This window comes from Monodelphis domestica, chromosome 2 (assembly GCF_027887165.1).
Source record: "Monodelphis domestica isolate mMonDom1 chromosome 2, mMonDom1.pri, whole genome shotgun sequence".
Taxonomy (NCBI): domain Eukaryota; kingdom Metazoa; phylum Chordata; class Mammalia; order Didelphimorphia; family Didelphidae; genus Monodelphis; species Monodelphis domestica.
In genome coordinates, this window is record NC_077228.1 from 139,614,805 (window position 1) to 139,636,649 (window position 21,845).

A 21,845-nucleotide genomic window follows, 5' to 3' on the forward strand; every position below is an offset into this window, starting at 1 on the left:
CAAATAGAGATCAGCATTTTAGTAGTGAGAAAGACTTAGAATACAAAGTTGAGACCTTCAACCTATTTAAAAATGGGGGTAGGATTGTGAGAGAGATCTCATTTAATTTCATTTTTATGAGTTAAGTTGAAAATTAGATTAAACTATTAGAAAGGAGTATCTTAAATCTATTTATCCAAAAGTTAAACCAACAGTCATACATGTCATTCACAAGTGTTTCTCCTTCCTGTTTTAGTCTCAAATCAAAGATAAACTTCTTAGGTTCACATAGAGTTTAAAGATTAAAAACTCCTGAAAATGTAAAGTGAGAATCCAGCAACACAGTGAGATTTTGAAAGATTTTTTTAGAAGATAATGAATGTTCTATCAGGTGAAATCTTAAAAACTATATTTAAATAAATATATTTAAATAAATAAATAAATTCAATAAACATTTATTCCCAACATCCTTTTCAAAAGCTACTGAAGACTTCATCTACTTTTAAAAAGGCAAAGATTAGTAACAATAACACTATCAGTCTTAGAAATGAACATGGATGGAGGCAGATCATTTATGAATTTTGTGTGTGTGTGTTTTTTTTGTTTTGTTTTTGTTTTTTCCCTCTTTTTAAATTACCTTTTCGATGATTCTCTTGAGTTCTGTGCTTGGACATCAATTTTTCTGTTCAGGTCTGGTCTTTTCTTTATGAATTCTTGGAATTCTTCTACTTTGTTGAATGACCATACTTTCCCCTGTAAAAATATAGTCAGTTTTGCTGGGTAGTTGATTCTTGGTTGTAGACCTAGATCCCCTGCTTTCCGGAATATAATATTCCATGCCTTTTGGTCCTTCAGTGTGGATGCCACCAGATCTTGTGTTATCCTCACTGTGGTTCTGTGGTATCTGAATGACTTCTTCTTGGCAGCTTGTAATATCTTTTCTTTGGTCTGATAGTTCTTGAATTTGGCTATAACATTCCTGGGTGTTGTCAGTTGGGGATTAAATACAGGAGGTGATCTGTGGATTCTTTCAATCTCTACTTTTCCCTCTTGTTCTAGGATATCGTGGCAGTTTTCTTGAATAATTTCCTGTAGTATGATGTCCAGGCTTTTTCTTTTGTCATGGTCTTCTGGTAGACCAATGATTCTTAAATTGTCTCTCCTTGAACGATTTTCTAAATCATCTGTTTTGTGAATGAGATGCTTCATATTTTCTTCAATTTTTTCATTCTTTTGGTTTTTGTTTTAGTGTCCTGCTGCCTTGTGAGGTCACTTAATTCTAGTCATATTCTGGTTCTTAAAGACAGGATTTCATCCTGGCTTTTTGGTCATCCTTTTCCTTCTGGTCTGATTTTCTTTGGAGGCCATTTTTCATCCTCTTTACCTCATCTTTCATTTCCTTTTTCTCATCTTTCATCTTCTTCACCTTATCTTTCATCTCCTTTGCCTCATTTTCCAGCTGGTTGATTTTGGCTTTCAAGACACTATTTTCTGTTTCCAGATGACTTATCTTGCTGTTAAAGTTGTCTTCAGCCTCTCTTAATTGTGTTTTGAATTGCATTTTGAATTCTTCCAAAGCCTGTATCCAATTCGCTGGGATTTCTGTTTTTTTCCTTTGCTGCTCCTTTCCCCTCTGTTTCATTCACTCTTTGCTCATTACCTGTAAAGAAGCTGTCTATTATAATTTCTTTCTTCTTTTTCTGTTGTTTGCTTGAGGCCAAAAACTCCTGGAACACTAGAGCCAAATGGAAGGTCTCAGCCACCCAGGCTCTCTCCAGTTCTCTCCAGCTGCTTCCCCGCCTCCTGCATTCTACGCTCTGAGCCTGACCACAAGGTACACCCTCTAGACCAGTGCCTTTGCCCGCCCAGAGGTTTCTGTCCTTGCAGGAGGCCCTGCACTCTAGTGGGGGAGGGGTCTTGGCCTCCCTGAGCTCTGAGGACTCCTGATGGGATTAGGTTCAACTGGGTTGGTCTAGATGTGCCCCGAGGCAAAAAACTGGTGAGACTGGAGCCAAATGGAAGGACCTAGCCACCAGGTCCCCGAGCCACTGTTAGCTCTTTGATCTCTCTCTGGCTGCTTCCCTGCCATCTGTGTTGGTCACTCTGAGACTGGCACAGTCCTGCTCACAAGGTACACCATCCAGACCAGCACCTTTGCCCACCCAGAGGTTCCTGCTGCCACTGGAGTCTTAGTGCTCTAAGTGGAAGAGGGGGGAAGAGTCCTGAGACCTTCCTTCTGCCTTCCCTTTAGACCTGAGTGTTGTTGTATTCCGGCTTTTGGGGGTATACCTTTTGAACTGAGTCCAGAAGGAGGGTTCCCCAGCTCTGTCTTGTTGTTAAGTTTGAATTTCATTCCCCTAGGAGCATTCAGTTTGTGATCGGTAAGGAAGGGTTTTCAGAGGTCTGAACTTTTGCTGCTTCTAATCCGCCATCTTGACTCTGCCCCTCATTTATGAATTATTACTTTATGCTCTTCATGCAAGATTTTTTTTTTATTTAGGTATAGCAGTTTTGATTATACAAGTCATTTTGCCAAAATATGTTATAATGAATATCTGTATAATTGATCTGTTTTGTTTAACAGAGTTATTCATGAAAGAACTTCATTCTAGATCCCTAATAAGATAGATGTCTCATAACTTCTCTCATTATACAGACAAGGAAATTGCGATAGAGAGGTTTTAGATTACTCAGAAACATTTTAAGTCATATGAGTAGGAAATGAATTCTACAAGGACCAGTTAACTCAAAAAGGTCATTTTCTCCTAGATCCTGGAAATTTTGAAAAGCAAATAGAGGGATCTAACATAACTTTGAAAAGTATGTTTTTGATGATGATGAATAGACCTAGTTAGAGAAAGGCCTCCAATATGAGTAATAGACCTAGAGAGAAAAGGCCTCCAATATGATGAATGGAAGATTTGTAGGAGGATAGATACAAGAATCACACAAGATGAGGTGTAGATGTTTTACAATTTATATTGGTGCAGAGAATATCTTTATAGAGAAGATAGATCATAGAGCTGCTAAAATAGCAAAGTATTATGTTAACCAGAAACTTAACATTAAGTCATATAAAGGGTTTCCAGCTAAGTAGTCACATCATCCTTTTTGCTTCTGTTTCCTCATATGTAAAATGAGCTAGAAAAGGAAATGGCAAATGACTCCAGTATATTTGCCAAGAAAAACTCAAATGGGATCACGAAGAGTCAGATATTATTAAAAATGACTGAACCATAATAACAATTTTACTCAAAGCCCACCATGATTAAATTGGGAATTCTTTTTCCAAATTTATTTTATGCTAACTTGGCTCATGTGCTTTATTTACACTTCAGCCATGATAAAACTAATCCTTGAACTCATCTTAGTTTTCCTGAAATAAGCCTCCATTTCCTCTCCTCTTTCTCTCTTCTTAACCCCTTGCAATCTAGTTTTTTTCTGTTATAAATATTATAATAAAATTGTTTATATATGAGAACTTTAAAAAATTGACACAATTTTATACTCATTAAATATGATATACACTGAAACTGCATAGGGTCATCTATGTGGTCATAAACATAAGCACCTACATTACCCCACAATTTTCTCAAAATCTTCTTTCCTTTCTATTTTCCCTTTCTCTCCCCTAACCTTCCCTTTTTCTTCAGCACTTTCTATTTTTTTTTTCAGAGCATTACAGGAATCATGGTTTGACATTTTTAAAAAAACATTATTTTATTTGGTCATTTTCATACATTGTTCATTGGAAACAGATTATTTACTTTTCCTTCCCCCCACCTCCAATCCCCCGCCCCCGCCACCCCTTCCCTAGCCAACCTGCGATTTGTCTGGGTATCACGTGTCCTTGCTCTGAACCCATTTCCTTGTTGTTGGTATTTGCATTAGGGTGCTCATTTAGTGTCTCTCCTCAATCATGTCACCTCAACCTCTGTAGTCAAACAGTTGCTTTTTCTCAGTGTTTTTACTCCCTCAGTTTGTCCTCTGCTTGTGGATAGTTTTGTTTTTTTTTTCCTCATAGATCGCTGCAGATTGTTCAGGGACATTGTAAAGCCATTACTGGAGAAGTCCATTATGTTCTCGTGGACCACAATGTGTCAGTCTCTGTGTACAATGTTCTCCTGATTCTGCTCCTCTCACTCTGCATCACTTCCTGGAGGTTGTTCCAGTCTCCATGGAATTCCTCCACTTTATTATTCCTTTTAGCACAATAGTATTCCATCACCAACATATACCACAATTTGTTCAGCCATTCCCCAATTGAAGGGCATCCCCTCATTTTCCAATTTTTTGCCACCACAAAGAGTGCAGCTATGAATAATCTTGTACAAGACTTTTTCCTTATTATCTCTTTGGGGTACAAACCCAGCAGTGCTATGGCTGGATCAAAGGGCAGACAGTCTTTTATCGCCCTTTGGGCATAGTTCCAAATTGCCCTCCAGAATGGTTGGATCAATTCACAACTCCACCAGCAATGCATTAATGACCCTACTTTGCCACATCCCCTCCAGCATTCATTACTTTCCTTTGCTGTCATGTTGACCAATCTGCTAGGTGTGATGTGATACCTCAGAGTTGTTTTGATTTGCAGCTCTCTGATTATAAGAGATTTAGAACACTTTTTCATGTGCTTATTAATAGTCTTGATTTCTTTTTAAAATATATATATTTATGTATTTTAATATTTACAACCATGTTCTTGCTTAAGTATATTCTATACAAATGTTTTAATAAATGATTTATGATTACTTGATTTCCTTTTATGACTGATGAAAATATTTCCAGTGTAAACCGTACCCAGCACATATATACAAATGCAAAATCTTTAAATATTCTTCTTCTTCTCTTCCATCTCGTGATCGTTTTTAGGGGTTCCCTGAAGGTTCTACTTGGGGTGATAATGGAGAGGTAACAACTATATCCTGAAATCCCTGGGCCATTATGTCAAAGAGCACAGTGGCCTCTTTCTGGCTTGGTGATTTGTGCAACATTGCTAACCTCTGTTTTTGGTCCCAATGAAGGATTAGACGAATTGTAGCTGCATGTCCCCAACTTTCCCCTAAAGCAGGTACTAGAATGGACTGATTTTTATCTATCTTTGTTGTCATTTGATTAGTCCAAATTACAGCTAATTTGTGATTATTTCCCATACTGATCAGTTGCTGTGCTAGTCCATTCAGTAACCGTGTTCGAAGGGAAAGATCATCAAAATCACGATGAAACGGAAATGAAATCCCATCCACTATAATCAACTGGACCTTTGAATGTTCCAAAAGGAAGTCTGGAAGGAGGTGAACCTGTGCCAGTAGTTCCGTATAGTTGTGACAATGAAAATAATAGATATGGGAGAGTATGCTTTCTAGGGAGAAGTTCTCCAATGCTTTTTGGTGCTCCTCTTCCAAGTGTGATCCTGCAATAAGGTGAAGATACTGAACACGGGCTGTGGCAAGATCTGCCACTGTCAACCATAAAACTTCCTTCTGTATCAAGGAATATGGCTTCACCGGCTACACCTCCAAAACATTCTGGGATCTGTACATCTACTGCCAACTGCATGCTGATATAGATATAGAAGCAAATCTTGACAGATCTACAGGGCATTCGTGCTTTATTATTTGCAGTGTTTCTAGAGTCTCCTCTTTAGAGATTCCCAACATCTCTGCTAAGCTCCGAAGGCTTCAGCTCCAGGAGCTCTTCGGCTGTCTGGAAGCCGGCACTCACCAACTTTACTCGCACGCCGGGAGACAGCAGGTAGCTCCCCAAGTGTCCCCGCATGGCAGCAAAGAGCAGCTCCACAGCCCTGGGGGGGGGGGGGGAGGCCAGATCCAGCCCAAGCATCCGGGATTCGGTCTGGGCGCCTAAACTGTCTTGATTTCTTTAACTGAAAATTGCCTATTCACGTCCTTTGCCCATTTTTCAATTGGAGAATGGCTTGATTTTTTGTACAACTGGTTTAGTTCTTTATAGATTTGAGTAATTAGACCTCAATCTAGTTTTTAACCATATAACTCCACCAAAATTTCTCTTTCCAAAGAGATTAACAATGATCTTAGTTGCCAAATCCAAAAACCTTTTCTCAGTCCTCATTCCCCATGACCTCTCTGTAGCCTTTGACCCCACAAATTACTCTCTCCTCCTTGATGCTCTCATCTCTCTGGTTCTCTGAATATTGCCCTCTTCTGGTTTTCTTCCTTTCTATCTGATGACTTCTTTCTCTGTTTCCTTTATGGATCATCCTTTAGATCATGCCTTCTAACCATACACATCATAGAGTTCTATCCTGAGTCCTCTTCTCTTTTCCCTCTATACTACTTCACATAGGGATCTCATCAATTTCTATGGATTTAATTACCATCCTTCTGTTGATGAGCCCAAAATCTACCTTTCCTGCCCTGACCTCTCTCCTGACTTTGAATTTGATTTGAAAATCTCCAATTGCCTTTCAAAGGATCTAGCAGACATCTTAAGCTCATTATGTTTAAAACAGAAATCATTATATTTCCTCCTAAATACTCTCTCCCTCTTTATGATTAAAATTCTCTGGAGACTGTATCTTAATTTTATAGTTATTATTTATTATATACCCAAAAGTGGGTTAGAGAAGGAGAGATGCTTCAGCTGCTTGTCTGGCTAGCTGGGAGCTTGAAAGCCTGGGATACCTGGCCAACAAGCAGGGCAGTTAAGCAAGTTCACAGCCAGACTGCCTTTCTCAGGACATAGTTCTGAGAAAAAAGAGCTCACTTGCTATCCCCTCTGTCAATTTATGCTCTTTCCCCTTTCCAGAGCCTCTCTGACTCTGGAGGACTCTGACCTCAATCAGGGCAAGAGGTGGGTCTTCTGGACACATGGTGCTAGTTGGCTGATTTGATTACCTAGGAGAATTCTTGTTTATAGATAAAATAAAGAACTAGTTTCTACCCTGCTCATTCTTACAAAGGACAAAAGATCTAGACAAAAGAAGGGAGGACTCCACCACTTGCCTCAGCTTCTGGGGAGAAGCCAGTTTGTAACTTCAGTCTAAAATTAAACCATTTGAGTTTTAAAATCAAAAGTTTGTTGAGGGGGTCCAAATTAATATTAATTTTCCACACCTTTAACTTTTCCTATTACTACTGACGGCAACGCGATCTTTCTGGATCCTCAGGTTCATAACCTAGGAGTTGTCCTGGACTCCTTACTATTCCTTACCACCTCATTTCCAGTCTGTTGCCAAGGCCTACTGATTTAATTTTTGCACGCTCTCTCTAAAATGCCTCCTTCTCTCCTCTGACATTCTACTCTGGTACAGGACCTCATCACCTTATGTCTGGATTATCACAATAGCCCTGCTTGTGAATGGGGTGATTTTTCTAAAATACAGGTCCAATCATGCTGCCTGGCCATGTTCCCCCCACCTTATCCCCTTAGTAAATACCAGTGACTTTCCATTCATTGCCTTTAGGATCAAATTCAAAATGCTTTTTGGCAGTCAAAGCCCTTCATTATTTCTAGCATTTAGCACAGCACCTGGCAAGAGCAATAAGCACTTAAATGCTTATTGATTGGTTGATTTTTGTCCACTTGCACTGTTGATTTTTATGGACTAAATTAACTTGTTCTCCTTACTTGGAAGTAATCCCTCCAAATAACTCAAAGAGTTACTTATAAAAAATCAGAGAACATAAAGAGAATATAACCCATTCAGATCCTATTTTATATTCTACTATTTATATATGTGTTTATTACTGTCCCTACTAGATTACTGTTCCTAGAGAGTAGGGCCAAACTTTACTTTTGCTCTTCCCCCCACCCTTTCCTGGTTCCTACTGCTCCATCCTGTCCCTTACAGGGAGAAATTGCTCAAGATACTATTTTCTGAAAAAGAAGTTTCATAGAAGTTTCTCTTTAAGAATTTTTGATGATATTCATAGCTGTTCAGAGTTTTTGTGGAGAGCCAAAAGTACCCTTATAGATTCTCTATGCATTTTAAAGCTAGAATAGAATCTCATTAAGTAACCAAATAACCATGGGTGAGGATGGAAAGATGGTCCAGTGAACCAATTCTTAAGACAAAAATTTATTTTTGGAGAAGTATCTGAAAAAGTTAACCCAAAAGGAGGTACAACAACTTTTCCCATAATTAATTACTCATAAATACAGCTCTATATGTGAGGTTTAACAGGGTCAATGCTAGAACTATTAATGTATAAAGCAGATAGGGTTCTTTTCTTTGTTCCCAACCTGCCTGAAATGAGCAGAATAGGTTGTTCAGAACAGTCAGTTGATGTTGGAAGGTCGCTGAAAATTATGCTTTTTGGGGCAATGGCTTCAGGCTTTTCTTTCAAAAGTACTGTACTCATTTGAGCACAGAAAATGGGCATCCATTCTGTCATAATCAACCAAGGAATCATATAGAAACTTTAGGATCTTGGTCAATTTCTCTCCAGAAGAACATTCTTTTTTTTTTCCTGTCAAAGTCTAAGCCTGTTGATAGTATCAGATTTTTTTAAAAGATTTTTTTTAAGGCTTAACAAATATAGAATATAGAACTTAATGCTTTCTTTGCATTTCTGTATGCTAAAGCTTAAAGCCATACTATTTTTCAGGTTGTATCTAATTAATGAGATATACTACTTACTGAATGAAAGATGATAGTTATTCAAGATAAGCACATTCAGAAAAATATCAATGTCAAAGTACACTCTATATCCATGTCTTATTCTTTGCAATTACTGTCCAAGTGTAAGCCATACCTAATGGAAGAAACAGATTGGGTGGGCGGTGGGGAGACGGAGGGAGGGGGGAGTATTATGTGGAATTATTGAGGTGGAAAATATGTGGAAGTGGGAAAAAATAATAACAGAGAGAAAGACAGAGATACAGAGACAGAGACAGAGAGGGAGGAGATAAATTGTTTAATGAAGGGTCAAATTTGGGAAGAGAGTGAAGTAAAGTCAGAAAGAATATAAAATTAAATATTTGTTATAGCTGTTAGTGACATTACACAAAATAAAAAACAGATGTGGTAGAAACATGAGGTTTTTGCACTATAAAAAGATGACAATTTTTATAAAATATTCAATAGGTCTGTCAACTATAATCCTTCCCAAAGCATTCATTGTGTCTAACTATGTTAAAATTATGTACAAAATTAGACTTGGTTTGAATTACTGACTTGGGTCATCTATTCCCCCCCGATTCTCTCTTCCCTTGAACCACCAGATATGGAAGTAAAAGGTTAGATTCTCTACTTTTCACTAATTCAAAGCCAAGTCTCATATGAAGGGTTTCAGTAATAACAAAACATGAAGTTATTAAAGAGGTATTCAAAAGCTGACTCTAATAAGCGAAGTGTTCATGGACCAGACTTATGGATATGTTTCTAATATTTCACATGATTGATTTCTAAATCCTTAAATTTGGATGGGGTTTTACATTTTGTTGATCTTAAAAGCCAAACCTTTGCTGTTATCTCTTGTGTGTAAGCTGATGGAGAAGTTTTAGGCAGATCTATTGTGTTATCATCCACTCTTTTGGCTTTGTCATTAACCAGCTAACACTTTTGATGTACTAACTGGATGATGGATACCCTGCTACCCTCCTTGTGCAACTATTCTTAATAAACAGATCAGCTCCCTCACACACTCTCTCTCTGACCATCTGAAGAGGAGCTGATAGGCTGACATGATGCTGATTCCTGTGTCTCTTTGTGTGTCCTTCCTCTCCATGTCTTTTCTTCCTTAATCTTTAACCCTTCCACCCATATTCTCGCAGCCCTAGGCTTTCCTTTTAGGTGCTCTGACCCATGCAAGAAGATCTTGGAGCAGCAGGACTGCTTCGTCATAAAACCAATGAAGTTCTAGAACCTTGGATAGGGGAAGGATCACAGTCCCACCCTTCTGTTTAGTTGAAGGTACCTGATGAAGGCAAAGGGGTAGAATTCTTGAATCCAGTTGCTCAAATTCACCTCGGATGAGGGTGAATAGAGACTGCAAAACTTGTTTAGGCTCCTTTGGTTGATAATTAGCATTTGATTCAGCAGCACCTTCCTCATCACCAGCATGGGTAGAGATATCAATGATTTTTTCTTGTATTACTGTTACCATGTCCCCTGAAGAAAATCCTTTAAGAAATAAATAAAACATTTACATTAATATTAAAATACCTTTGTATTAAATAGGTTAGCTTAACATAAGTATGTTTATGAAACTTTTAAATGGAGCTACAAATAAAATTACAATCACCTAAATAAAAACAAGGAAACAGAAGGCTATATTAATTAAAAAAGGATTTTTGTCAACATCTTACTAAATACTTCTGTGAATCCAAATAAAACATTTTTGCAGTATCTCTAACTAAATGTTACAAAAACCAGCCTAAAGAAGAATAGGAATCTAGTTGGTGCAACGGATACGGCTCCAGATCCAAAATGAAGAAGATCCAAGTTCAAATCCAAACTCAGGCACTTACTAGCCCTGAGGTCCTGGGCAAGTTACTTAACCCTGTTTGCCTCAGTTTCCTCATGAAACAAATGAACTAAAAAGGAAATGGCTGACCACTCCAATATCTTTGCTACGAAAACCCTATACGAGGTCATGAAGAATTGAACAACACTGAAATGACTGCATGACAAAAACAAAAAGAGTAATTAATAAATATGTTAAAACTTCGCAACAAAATTTGATTCCCTCGAAGAAACAGTTCTTTTCTGATGTCTTGAGTCAACACAAACAAATCTTTAAAAAAAAAAAAGTTGAACCTTCCCCTTTTAACTCTTAACCTGGTAATGTCAGAATTATTCCCAGATCCCAGGAGTTAAGTCAAATGCAAGATTTTGAGGGCATAGGAAAAATAAGGACATGAACTTTAACTATATACTGTGTAAAAATGATATTTATAAATCTGCCAGGAATACTTGATAAGCAGCTACTGAAATGATGCAAGAAATTTGAAGTAAATAAAAATTCAAAGTTTATTACTAAATCTATTACCACATTTCACCTAAAATCTCAATTCTGGCCTTAATTTTTATTCTTGAATTGAAAAGTAAGTGCAACTTCATACTACCTGGTCTTTCTTAAGGGCTGCTCCTCTTAATAATTTCAGTATATTTTTATTGACATAAAATTGGCATTGAAAGCCCCCTTGAATCTGGCCCTAACCTACCTATCTGGCTATATTTCCAAATGCCCACTTTAGTTAAAAAGACTTATAATTTCTGGAACAACCCTTGTGTTTTGTCAACTTTAAGGCACTGCTCACATTTTTCTTCTTGTCTGCTTTCATCTTTGTATATAAAAATCACATTCATCTGTCTGGAGTCAACCCCAAAACCACCTCTATGAAGTCTGGATATCATAATTAGAAGTAATTTCTTCCTTTTTTTGAATTTCTACAAAACCTATTTTTTGTATCATGTGATCATGATCTATTTGTATACATAGAATTTTTTTCCCCATCTCCTCTCTTACACAGTAAATCTCAAGAGGGAAGAAATGATTTACTTTATGTCTCTTTCTACCTTCTAGGTCCCAAGATGGGGTCTGGGAAAGTAGAACAATAGTAAGGAGAGTTACAGTTTTTGGTTCCCTATGAAAGCTTCCCATTTCCATATCACTCGTATTTTGGTCAATTAGGATTGTAGTAGTTTTCTCACCAGGTTCCAGAATGAGAAAAGAATATGTAATGTAGGGACAGCAATTTCTTTCATATTTTCACATTTCATATTGTCCTCATAATATTGTTAAGTAGAAGCAGCAAGATGGCCCTGTGGAGATAGTCCTTGGCTTGAAGTCAGAGAAACCTCAGTTTAAATCTAGCCTCAGACACTTACTAGCTATGTGACCTGAGGCAAGTCATTTAACCTCTGTTTGACTCAGTTTTCTCAACTATTGGATAGGAATAATAATAGCACCTACCTCCTAGGGTTTTGGGCAGGATCAAATGAGTTAATATTTTAATATGCTTGGCACATAGTAAGCATTTAATAAGTGAGTTTTTTTAATCACTATGTGGTCAAAAGTGAGTCTGCCTCTCACATAATTCATGGAAGAAAGGTTGATTTTTTAAAAAGAATTTTAACCAACTTTCATCTTATTTAATAATTTTTAAAACTCTCTGAATAAGTATGTTGTTATATATACCCAGAACTCTGCTCTAAGGACAGAAAAAAGTGGTAAGAGGTTAGAAAAGATAGAAGGAGATTATCATATGTCATTTTAAATAGGAATAACAAAGTTATTAAGATAATGCACAAGTCAGACGTATATGTAAAGGCAATATAAAATGTTAAAATTCAGGTAGAAGAGGCAGTATCACAAAAAAAAAAGCATGGAAAACAGGGTTTTCTATTAATTAAATTATATGACTTTGGACAAATTGCTTAACCTCTTGGGGTGCACCTTAGTTTTCTCATTTGTAAAAGGATGGGTTTAGAGCAGATTCTAGGAGTTTTTCAAGAGATCTCTACATGAAATGAAAATAGCTTCCAAAAAGCTCCATTTAATCAATAATATATTACTTTCTATTTTTGATTACAACAGAGGTGAATGAGGCCTCCATAGCCAAGAATAGAGAAATTTGGTTTAGTGAGGACCCAGTAGAGATTAGATAACATCAATTTGAAGTATACAGAGTCAGTGAGATTGAATGCCTTTCCAGCTCTGTTATTAGCACAGAAGTAGGAATGGAGGAGGCTGATTGTGAAGGAAATCCAAGGTTATTGATTCAGCAAGGTATAATCTCAGGTATATAGTGAATCTATGTCTATATTGGTTAAGTACATTGCAATGTATGAAAATGTTCTTCAAATTACCCCTGGTTTCTGTGTTACTATAATATTAAGGGTTATAAACTTGCAATAAATTAATTTATAAAAACTATGGGGCTAAATAATAATAATGACATGTAGATTACTAATAATAAATATAGAATTACTTTGATGCAAATATTTTTTCAAGGGATTTTCATGTAACCTAGTGCGATACACAAAGAACTGTATTAACCATCCCAATAGATTTGTATTTGAATCCTGCTTCTGATACTAGCTGTGTGACTATGCTTAAAAGTCACTTAATCATTAGATACCACAATTTATTCACCCATTTCCCAATCTATGGACACCCCCTCATTTTCCAATTTTGTCACCACAAAGAGCACAACTATAAATATTTTTGTACAAGTCTTTTTCCTTATTATCTCTTTGGAGTACAAACCCAATAGTGGTATGGTTGGGTCACAGGGTAGGCATTCTTTTAAAGCCCTTTGAGCATAATTCCAAAATGCCCTTCAGAAAGGTCGGACCAATTCACAACTCCACCAACAGTGTTTTAATGTCCCAATTTTGCTATATCCCCTCCAACATTTATTACTTTCCTTTGCTGCCATATTGGCCAGTCTGCTAGCTATAAGGTGGTACCTTTTAAATTTGCATTTCTCTAATCAGGAGGGATTTAGCATGTGCTTATTTATAGTTTTGATTTCATCTGTGCTGAAAGGAATAATGAACTGGAGGATTTCTATGTGAACTGCAAAGACCTCCAGGAATTGATGCAGAGTGAAAGAAGCAGAAAGAACCAGGAGAACATTATATACTGCAAAAAGGAATTCTTTATTCCTTTTTTATATTTAACAGGGGATCTGGAGGTCCTCTTACCATAGAGATGTATAGGGATTAACCAGCCCACAGTGACAGGAAGTGGAAACTATAGAGACAGAAACGAGAAAGCAGACAGGAAGTGAGGTAGAAGGATATAAAAAGGGGCCAGTGTAGGTTGGTTGGCCTGTCAGTTGCTGACAGTTAGGGCTGGCAGTTGCAGGAAAGTTGGCCGCTGGGTGTGTGGTGGGTACTGGTGGTTGGTGTTTAGTTGCTGGAATATAAAGGTGGGCCAGCATAAGGGCTGAGAGGGGCTTTTTGACCTTTTTTGGGTTGGAAGTTGGTTGTTGGAAGGTCTTCATTAACAGTGATTTAGCTTCTCTGTGTTATAAAATAAAGGTCATGGTATATATATAACTTTTGAGTTCTGAAAAACATTAATTATTCATAAAGTACCTTGAGATCAAGCTCCTTCTAAACTTCTGTTTTCTTTTGTATGATTTAAAAACATTAACAATGTCATTACTATTGCTAACCTCTTCCTCTACGATTAAAACTGAAAGAAAAACCCGTATAATAAATAAAAATAGTTATGCAAAAATTATTTCACAAAATAGCAATGTTAAAAAATATGTATGTCTGGTATTTATCATTCCTTGTCACAAAGTAGGTAATGTAAAAATCTTTGTCATGGGTCATCTGGAAACACGGTTGGTCATTTGTTTTTCTTTATAATGTTACTGTCCTTTGGATAAATTATTCTGGTTCTGCTCACCTCCCTCTGTCAGTTTATACTATTCAGGATTCTCTGAAATCGTTTCTTGTCATTTCTTATAGGGAATCAATATTCCAATACATTCATAGACCTCAATTTGTTTGGTAATTAACTATTTTTTTCTTCTATTTATTAGAATGTTAATACTACATTGTCATACAGTTCTTTCTATTTGCTCAAAGAAATACACATTTCTGGGTTTTTCTGGACTTATGTTTATTTTTCAAAGTTTCTATTTTGTTTTTTTTTCACCAGAAATGCTTGAAAACTCTATTCCATTAAAGATACATTTCTCTCTACCCCCAGGAGATTAAACTTAGATTTGCATGGTGAATTATTCTTAGTTATAAATCAGTTTCTTTTGTCTTTTGGAGTATTGCATTCTAATACCTCTTCCTGTTTTTAGTAAAATATATCAGTTCTCATGTGATCTTGATTATAGCTCCTTGGTACTTCATCCTTTTCTTCCTGGATGTTTAAAGTGTTTTTGCTTTTATATGGGAGAGTTCCAGATTTTTACTATGACATTTCTGGGACGTTTACCTTTGAGGTTCCTTTTAGGAGCAGATTGTTGGATTCCTTTTATCTAAGCTTACCTATTGGTTTTATTATATCCAAGTAGTTTTTGTTATTTCTTGAAATATAGTGTGTCTGGAAGCTAGATGGCTCAGTTGATTGAGAGTCAGAGATGGGAGGTCCTAGGTTCAAATATGGCCTCAGATATAGCTGTGTGACCCCAGGGCAAGTCATTTAGCCCCCATTGTCTAGCTCTTACTCTTCTGCCTTGGAACCAATACATAATATTGATTCTAAGATGGAAGGTAAGGGATTAAAAAAAAAAAGAAATATACTGCATCTAAGTTTTTTTGCTTGTTTGGGGGAAAATGGGGATGAAACCTGGGTTTTTAGTGAGTCCAATGACTGTTAAATTATTTCTCTTTGGCTTGTTTAACATGTTAGTTATTTGACATCAGGTATATTATATTTTTTATCTATTTAATTAATCTGTTGATTTTGTTCTAATACTTCTTGCTGTCATGAAGATTTCTGTTTGGTCTCTTCTAGTTTTTAAGGAATCTATTTTTTGAGTAAAGATTACTACTTTTTCTAAGCTATCTATTCTTCTAATTCTTCAAAAATTTTTATTTCTTTTAAAGCTCTTGCTTAATTTCTAGTTATTCATGTAGTCTTTTAAAAAAATTAAACTGTTAACAGTTTTTATGGGGTATTGTTCCCTCTTTCTTGGGGGGGACTTTACATTTATAATAATTTTGATACTGATCAATACTATATTTACTCACCTCTGCTGAAGTGGGGCTTTGTTCTGGGGACAGGTGTTACCCTCTACTGTACTTTTGGGTAGGGTAGCTGGCCCTGCTTAGTTTTGCTGTGGTCCTCTGGGTTCCTCTGCCTTCTCTACCTTCTTTGTGTTGGGCTCCCATGAAATTTAGGGGGCTTATGTACTGGATCTTCAGAGTTATCTCTGACATCTGGACAGTGGTAATAACCTCAGGGACTGTTGGTCTGGGGTTGTCCCAATCTAAGCATGTAGTCTCACTTATTGCTTAGGTTTTCCAAGGTCCCTACTATGGGATTTTCTGACCAGTCTAGCAGACTCAGAGTCCAAAACAAAGACCAGGTCTTTCTTTGGTCTTCTCAGAGTTAAAACAATCTATAAAAAACAGCAATAGTCACTAGTGCTTCCTAAATTGGGAAAGGAAAACACTTAGCTCCTTCAGGTCTTTCCCTCCTTTCCTTCTACCTCAGACAGTGAGAGAGAAAAAGATGTTACCGCCTCCAAGCCCTCAGAGAGTCTAACTCTGCCAACTGCCAGAGACCAACTTTCACAGAAAAACCGTTAGACTTGTAACTGATACTGTCTCATCTCTGTTTGAAACTCCAATTCTTTCTCAAGTCAGATTCTCTACTTCTTATCTCTAAACTAATTTAACAAAACTTACTTTCTAATATCATCCTTATAATTTCCCCCCTTCTTGCATATGAAGAAAGAAAAAATCTCTCCCGTATGATCACTATTCAATGTAACTATAAAGCTATATATAACCTTATTATTAATATATTCCCCCCCTCAAAATAGTCTTAATCTTACAGTTATCTTATTCTATTCTTATTGCTACACCTTATCTATGCTAACCTGCACTAGGTATATAAATCAAAGAAAAGAAAATTTTAATGAAAACAAATAATCAATGAAAACATACTTGCACAAATGCAAGTGCAAAACATACAATTACAGAAACACAAAATGCAAAAAGCAAACTTTTGAAAAAATAAAATACAGTTACAATGCCTGTTTATAATACTGCTTTATCTCATTGAGACAAAATAATTGGCAAAAATGGTTTTTCCTGCATTATGCTCTGTGGAGACAACTTACTAAAAGAAAATGAACATAGGATACAATTTCCAATGGAAATTCCTGCTAATCTCACTCTAAGGAGGAGGGGATGAATTCTAATTCAAGTTCAAACATTGATGTCTCCTTTGATCTGAAAATTTTTCTGTGATATTTTTCTAGACTCTATAACACTGACCAACATTAGTTCAGTGAATCCTGTGAAGTAAAAAAAACAAACAAACCTTTAATTATTAATATGAAGTAATATTATTCTTTTAGGCTAGGTAGCTTTAATTATTAAGTGGTTTTTTAAAAAACCCTTACCTTCTGTCTTGGAGCCAATTGGCTCCAAGGCAGAAGAGTGGTAAGGGCTAGGCAATAGGGGTTAAGTGACTTGCCCAGGGTCACACAGCTGGGAAGTGTCTGAGGTCAAATTTGAACCTAGGACCTCCCATCTCTAGGCCTGACTCTCAATCCACTGAGCTACCCAACTGCCCCGAGGTGGTGTTCTTTTTATTGGGAACTTTTAAAATCTGGAAGCCTTAATATCTCAATGAACATTTCATGGAACTATGTTTTGTAACAAATTGTACACAGAGGTTTTATCAAAATATTTCCTCTCCGGGGCAGCTAGGTGTCTCAGTGGATTGAGAGCCAGGCCTAGAATTGGGAAGACCTGGGTTCGAATTTGATATCAAACATGTCCTAGCCATGTGACCTTGGGCACGTCACAATCCCAAATGCCTAAGCCGTTACTACTTTCCTTACTTGGAACCAATATACAGTATTGATTCTAAAACAGAAGGAAAGAGTTTTAGGGGAAAAAAATGAAACTATTCCGTCTTATTCATTCAATAAGTCACTATACATCATGGCAGCTGCATTTTAATAACCATAATTTTTAATATGTAATTTGTACTGTACCTATATATGCCTTGCTCCTTTGTTTCTCCTGTTTCAACTTTCTAGAGTTCAAATTGGTGCCAGGAGAATAAAGAGAAGGGGCCTATTACTTTTCAAATACTTTAAAATGTTAGTCTTAGGCAGAGGTTCTTTACCTTTGATAGATCATGGATCCTTATGACAATCTAGTAAAGACTGGATCCCAAGTTGAAAACGTGGGTATCATACTCAAATTCTAACTCTCATTCAACCAACCTATCCAAACTGTGGCCTGGTGAGGCATATCTGTCTTCCTAAAAGCCAGGTTTACTTTCTCTTTATTGTAAAGTAAGAAGGAGAGACTGACAACCAGGCTGATGGACAGATTGGCCTGGGAAGCAGTGGAGGAGGGGCGAAGAGAATGCTGAGGGTTGTGGGGTGGGGTGGAGAAGAGAACTCTGGAGCCAACTTTCTCTTCGCCCCTCCTCCACTGCTTCCCAAGTTGATCTGTCCATCAGCCTGGTTGTCAATCTCTCCTTCTCACTTTACATTATTCATATAACCTATGCTTCTTCATCACAACTCACCTAGATTGTTACAAAAATGATTCTCACTGGTTGGCCTGCCTCAAGTTCTTTTCACTCTTAATTCATCATCCATTCAGCTGTGATTTTCCTAAAGCTTGTATCTGACCAAGTCACACCCCTTTCCCAACTCAATAAACTGAAGTGGGTATTAACGCTTTTATGATAACATATAAATTCTTTTGTTTGATATGTAAAGCTTTTCACAAGAACTTGTTTTTAGTCTTAAATTTTATTCTATACCCAAGTACACTGAACTACTTGTTCTTTGCATATAACATTCTATATTCCATCTTTCATGCTTAAGTATTCTAAATATCTGGGATGTTCTCCTTTACCCCATATTTTTTAGAACCCTTTGTTTCTTTCAAGATTTAGCACAATCCTTACCTTCTGCTAGAGGCCTTTCCTAATCGCTTCCCAACCTGCTATTACTATTCTATCTTTAGGAGACATTCTTGTCTCTTAAAATCCCTGGGGGGAAAGGGGAATAAGAGGGAGTTTTAAAAACATCTTACTTCAGTTAATACTTAACAAGCCTTATCAATTTTATCTTTTGCTTCTACTCAGATGAAAACAAGAATGGGATAAATGTTTGGGAAAACACTTCAAAGTTAGAAAGGCTATAACTACAGAATTTAGTTGCTTATTTCATTTGCTGTATCTGTATCCTTAGCATCCAGTGCCTGACAAATAGCAGGCACTTAATAAAATCCCTGCTCTTTGACTTAAGTGACTTTGGGCCAGTTGCTTCTCCTAATTTATCCTCCTATCCCAAAGACTAGATGATCTCTGAAGTTTCTTCTAGCCCTAAATTTATGACATCTAGTGGGAGTACATCATAAGTTACTAATCAGGGTAATTATATGGAGACATTGATCAAGACTTGTCTTGTCACTTCAAACATCCAGCTTAGATTCCTCTCCCTTTCCACTTTTGCTTCTTGGCTTCCGTGAAGTCTCAGTTTAAAATACAACCTTCTGCAGAAGCTTTTCTGGTTCCCTTTAATCAGAAAGGCTTTTCTCTGAGATGTTCTCCAATTTATCAAGTAAATATACCAAGAGATACAAAAACAGAGATATATTTTGTTAAAACATGGTGGTTTGCATGTTGTTTCCCCTCATTAGAATGTGAACTCCTTAAGGGCTGGGGCTGTTTTTGTCTTTCTTGGTACCCCCAGCACTCAGCACACAGCAAACCAGGGCTAAATAAACAGCTGTTAACTTGACACTAATTTTCAAACTCTTTTTATCCATTGGAAATACACTCATGCCTTCTGAAACCCTTAAAAAAATTTAACTTGGCTCTAATATCCTTTTAAGCTATTTACTTATCTCTATCCTTTCCTTTACAGTTAAGTTACTAGAAAAGTGGCATATATTCATTGCTTCTACTTCTTTCTCTAACCCTTTGCAATGAAGCTTCCCACAGTCACTGAGCTGAAACTGTTCTCTTCACTTCAAGATTATCAATGACTTATTAATTACTAAATCGAATGGACATTTCTCAGACCCCATACCTTTTGACCTCTTTGAAGCTTTTGAAAATACTTACCACCCTTTCTGGATAAGCTCCTCTCCCTGGATGATGCTTCTCTCACTAGATTCTCCTCTTTATCTAAATGCTTCACAAATTCCTCAAAACTATCACTACCTACTTTTTACCTTCTAAGCATTCATGTGCCCCCAGGGCTCTGTCCTAGGACCTTCCCTATTCTTTTCAGCTCAGTGGCTTTGATCTTTCACATCTTTACTGAGTGTCAGTCCCTTATGAGCAATAGTCTGATGGCCACTTCTACCAGGAAGATCCAAACTGTACTTATCTTTCCTATTCTAAGTCAATAAACATTTCTTACTATTTTGTAGTTCAATCATTTTCAGTCACATGCAACTCTTTGTGACCCAATTTGAGATTTTTCTTGGCAAAGATACTGGAGTGTTTTGCCATTTTCTTTTCCAGCTCACTTGATAAATGAAGAAACTGAGGCAGAAACAGTTAATTTTTACTTTTTTTAAGTGATTGGCCCAGAGTCACTTAGCTAGTAAATGTCTGAGGCCAGATATGAACTTGGGAAGATGTCTTCCTGACGCTATGCCAGTGATGATGAACCATTTAGAAATGTTAGAGACTGCATGCCCAAACTGCAACCTTCATGTTGCATGTGAGCCCCCCACCTTATCCTAGACAGGGGAGGGAGGAAGCACTCCCATTGTGCTGATAGGCAGAGGGGCAGATCATATAATAAATGTCCTCAGGCACATATGGAGAGGGGGAAGGGAGCAGCCCCTTTCAACACACACGCCACAGGTTTCCCAGCACTCTCTCCATTGTATCATGGCAAAAGACCATCCCCTGCCCTCAAGAAACTCAATATGTAGTGGGAGGAGACAAAACATCAAAACAAACCCAAACAGAAAAGGGAGTTAGGGTGAGTAGGTTCAGGCAAGTTCCACCCAGGGTGAAAAATGATTTGAGGAAGTGAGTTTCTGGGTTGATTTTATATTGCAGAATGAGTTTCTAGAGATTTTCAGGTCTAACAAGTAGATAATTTTTTTCTTTATCTCCTATATGCAATCACTAATCAAGCCTTCTCAATTTTATCAATAGCAATAGCTAGTTGTTATATTGTACCTACTCTGTGCCAAATTTGGGCTAAGCAATTTACATTATCTCATTTGATCCTTACAAATCTGGGAGGTAGGAGCTATTGTTACTCCCATTTTATAGATTAGGAAACTGAAACAAACAGAATTTAAGTGATTTGCCCATGGCCATACAGCTACTAAGAGCTTGAGTATACCCCTGAATTCTAATCTTTGACTCCAAGGCCCAACTCTATCACAGCACCATCAATTTTATTCAAATCATCTGCAATTATCCAATTCAATCAACTTACAGGGTCACCATACAAATTCAGGAATTCATTCCCTATTGATAAAGACTATTGCAATAACCTTCTAAATGTTCTCTCCATTTCCACTACCTCCAATTCATCTTCTATACAGTCATAAAATTGACATTCCTAAAAGCCCAAAGTCACTCTTCTACTTAATAAATTTTAGTGTTTCCCTATTACCTCTGAAACAAATTGCAATTTGTGTCTATTTCACGATTAAAGCTTTTTCTAATCTGGCCTCAGCTAAACTTTCTTGGCTTGTTTCACCTAACTTTCTCTTCAATCATCTAGTTTCATACAAACTAGCCCATACTTGCAGATCCTATGTGACATTCAATCTCTTATCAATGTACCTTTGCAGAGGCATTCTCTCCTTTCTCATCTTCACCCCATAAAATCTCTAGCTCTTTTCAAGGTTCAAGTCAGCTACCATCTGCATGAAGCTTTTCTTAATCCCACCTTCCCTAAGCACTTCAAGTTCCTTACCCTACAACCAAAATTATTTTGTATTTAATGATCTCAGTATATATTTTTATACCCCTTGCAGAATTTAAGACCCTTGGAGTCAAGTACTATTCAGTTTTTGTCTTTATATCCTCAGGACTTAGATGCTTACCCAGTAGTACCTTTGCATACAGTAGGTACATAAATATTTGGTCTACTGGAGAAGGAAATGGTGAGCCACTCCATTTTTCTCTGCCAAGAAAACCCCATATAGGTCACAAAGAATTGGACGTGATTAAAAAATGACTGAACAAGAAGGAATGAATGCCATTTCTGTCAAATAATAATCA

At 37.0% G+C, this 21,845-nt stretch overlaps 1 protein-coding gene and 1 pseudogene across 2 annotated transcripts in view; both read right to left on the bottom strand.

Moving 5' to 3' along the window:
* Positions 1-9,868, bottom strand: LOC130457157 (DNA repair protein RAD51 homolog 3-like; annotated as a pseudogene).
* Positions 1-21,845, bottom strand: part of CNST (consortin, connexin sorting protein) — a 126,807-nt gene that overhangs the window by 44,154 nt on the left and 60,808 nt on the right. For both annotated transcript variants that reach the window (XM_007481517.3, XM_056816051.1), the window contains one exon: positions 9,879-10,084. In XM_007481517.3, coding sequence (XP_007481579.2) covers positions 9,879-10,084 — 206 coding nt within the window. The remainder of the gene's footprint in view (positions 1-9,878; positions 10,085-21,845) is intronic.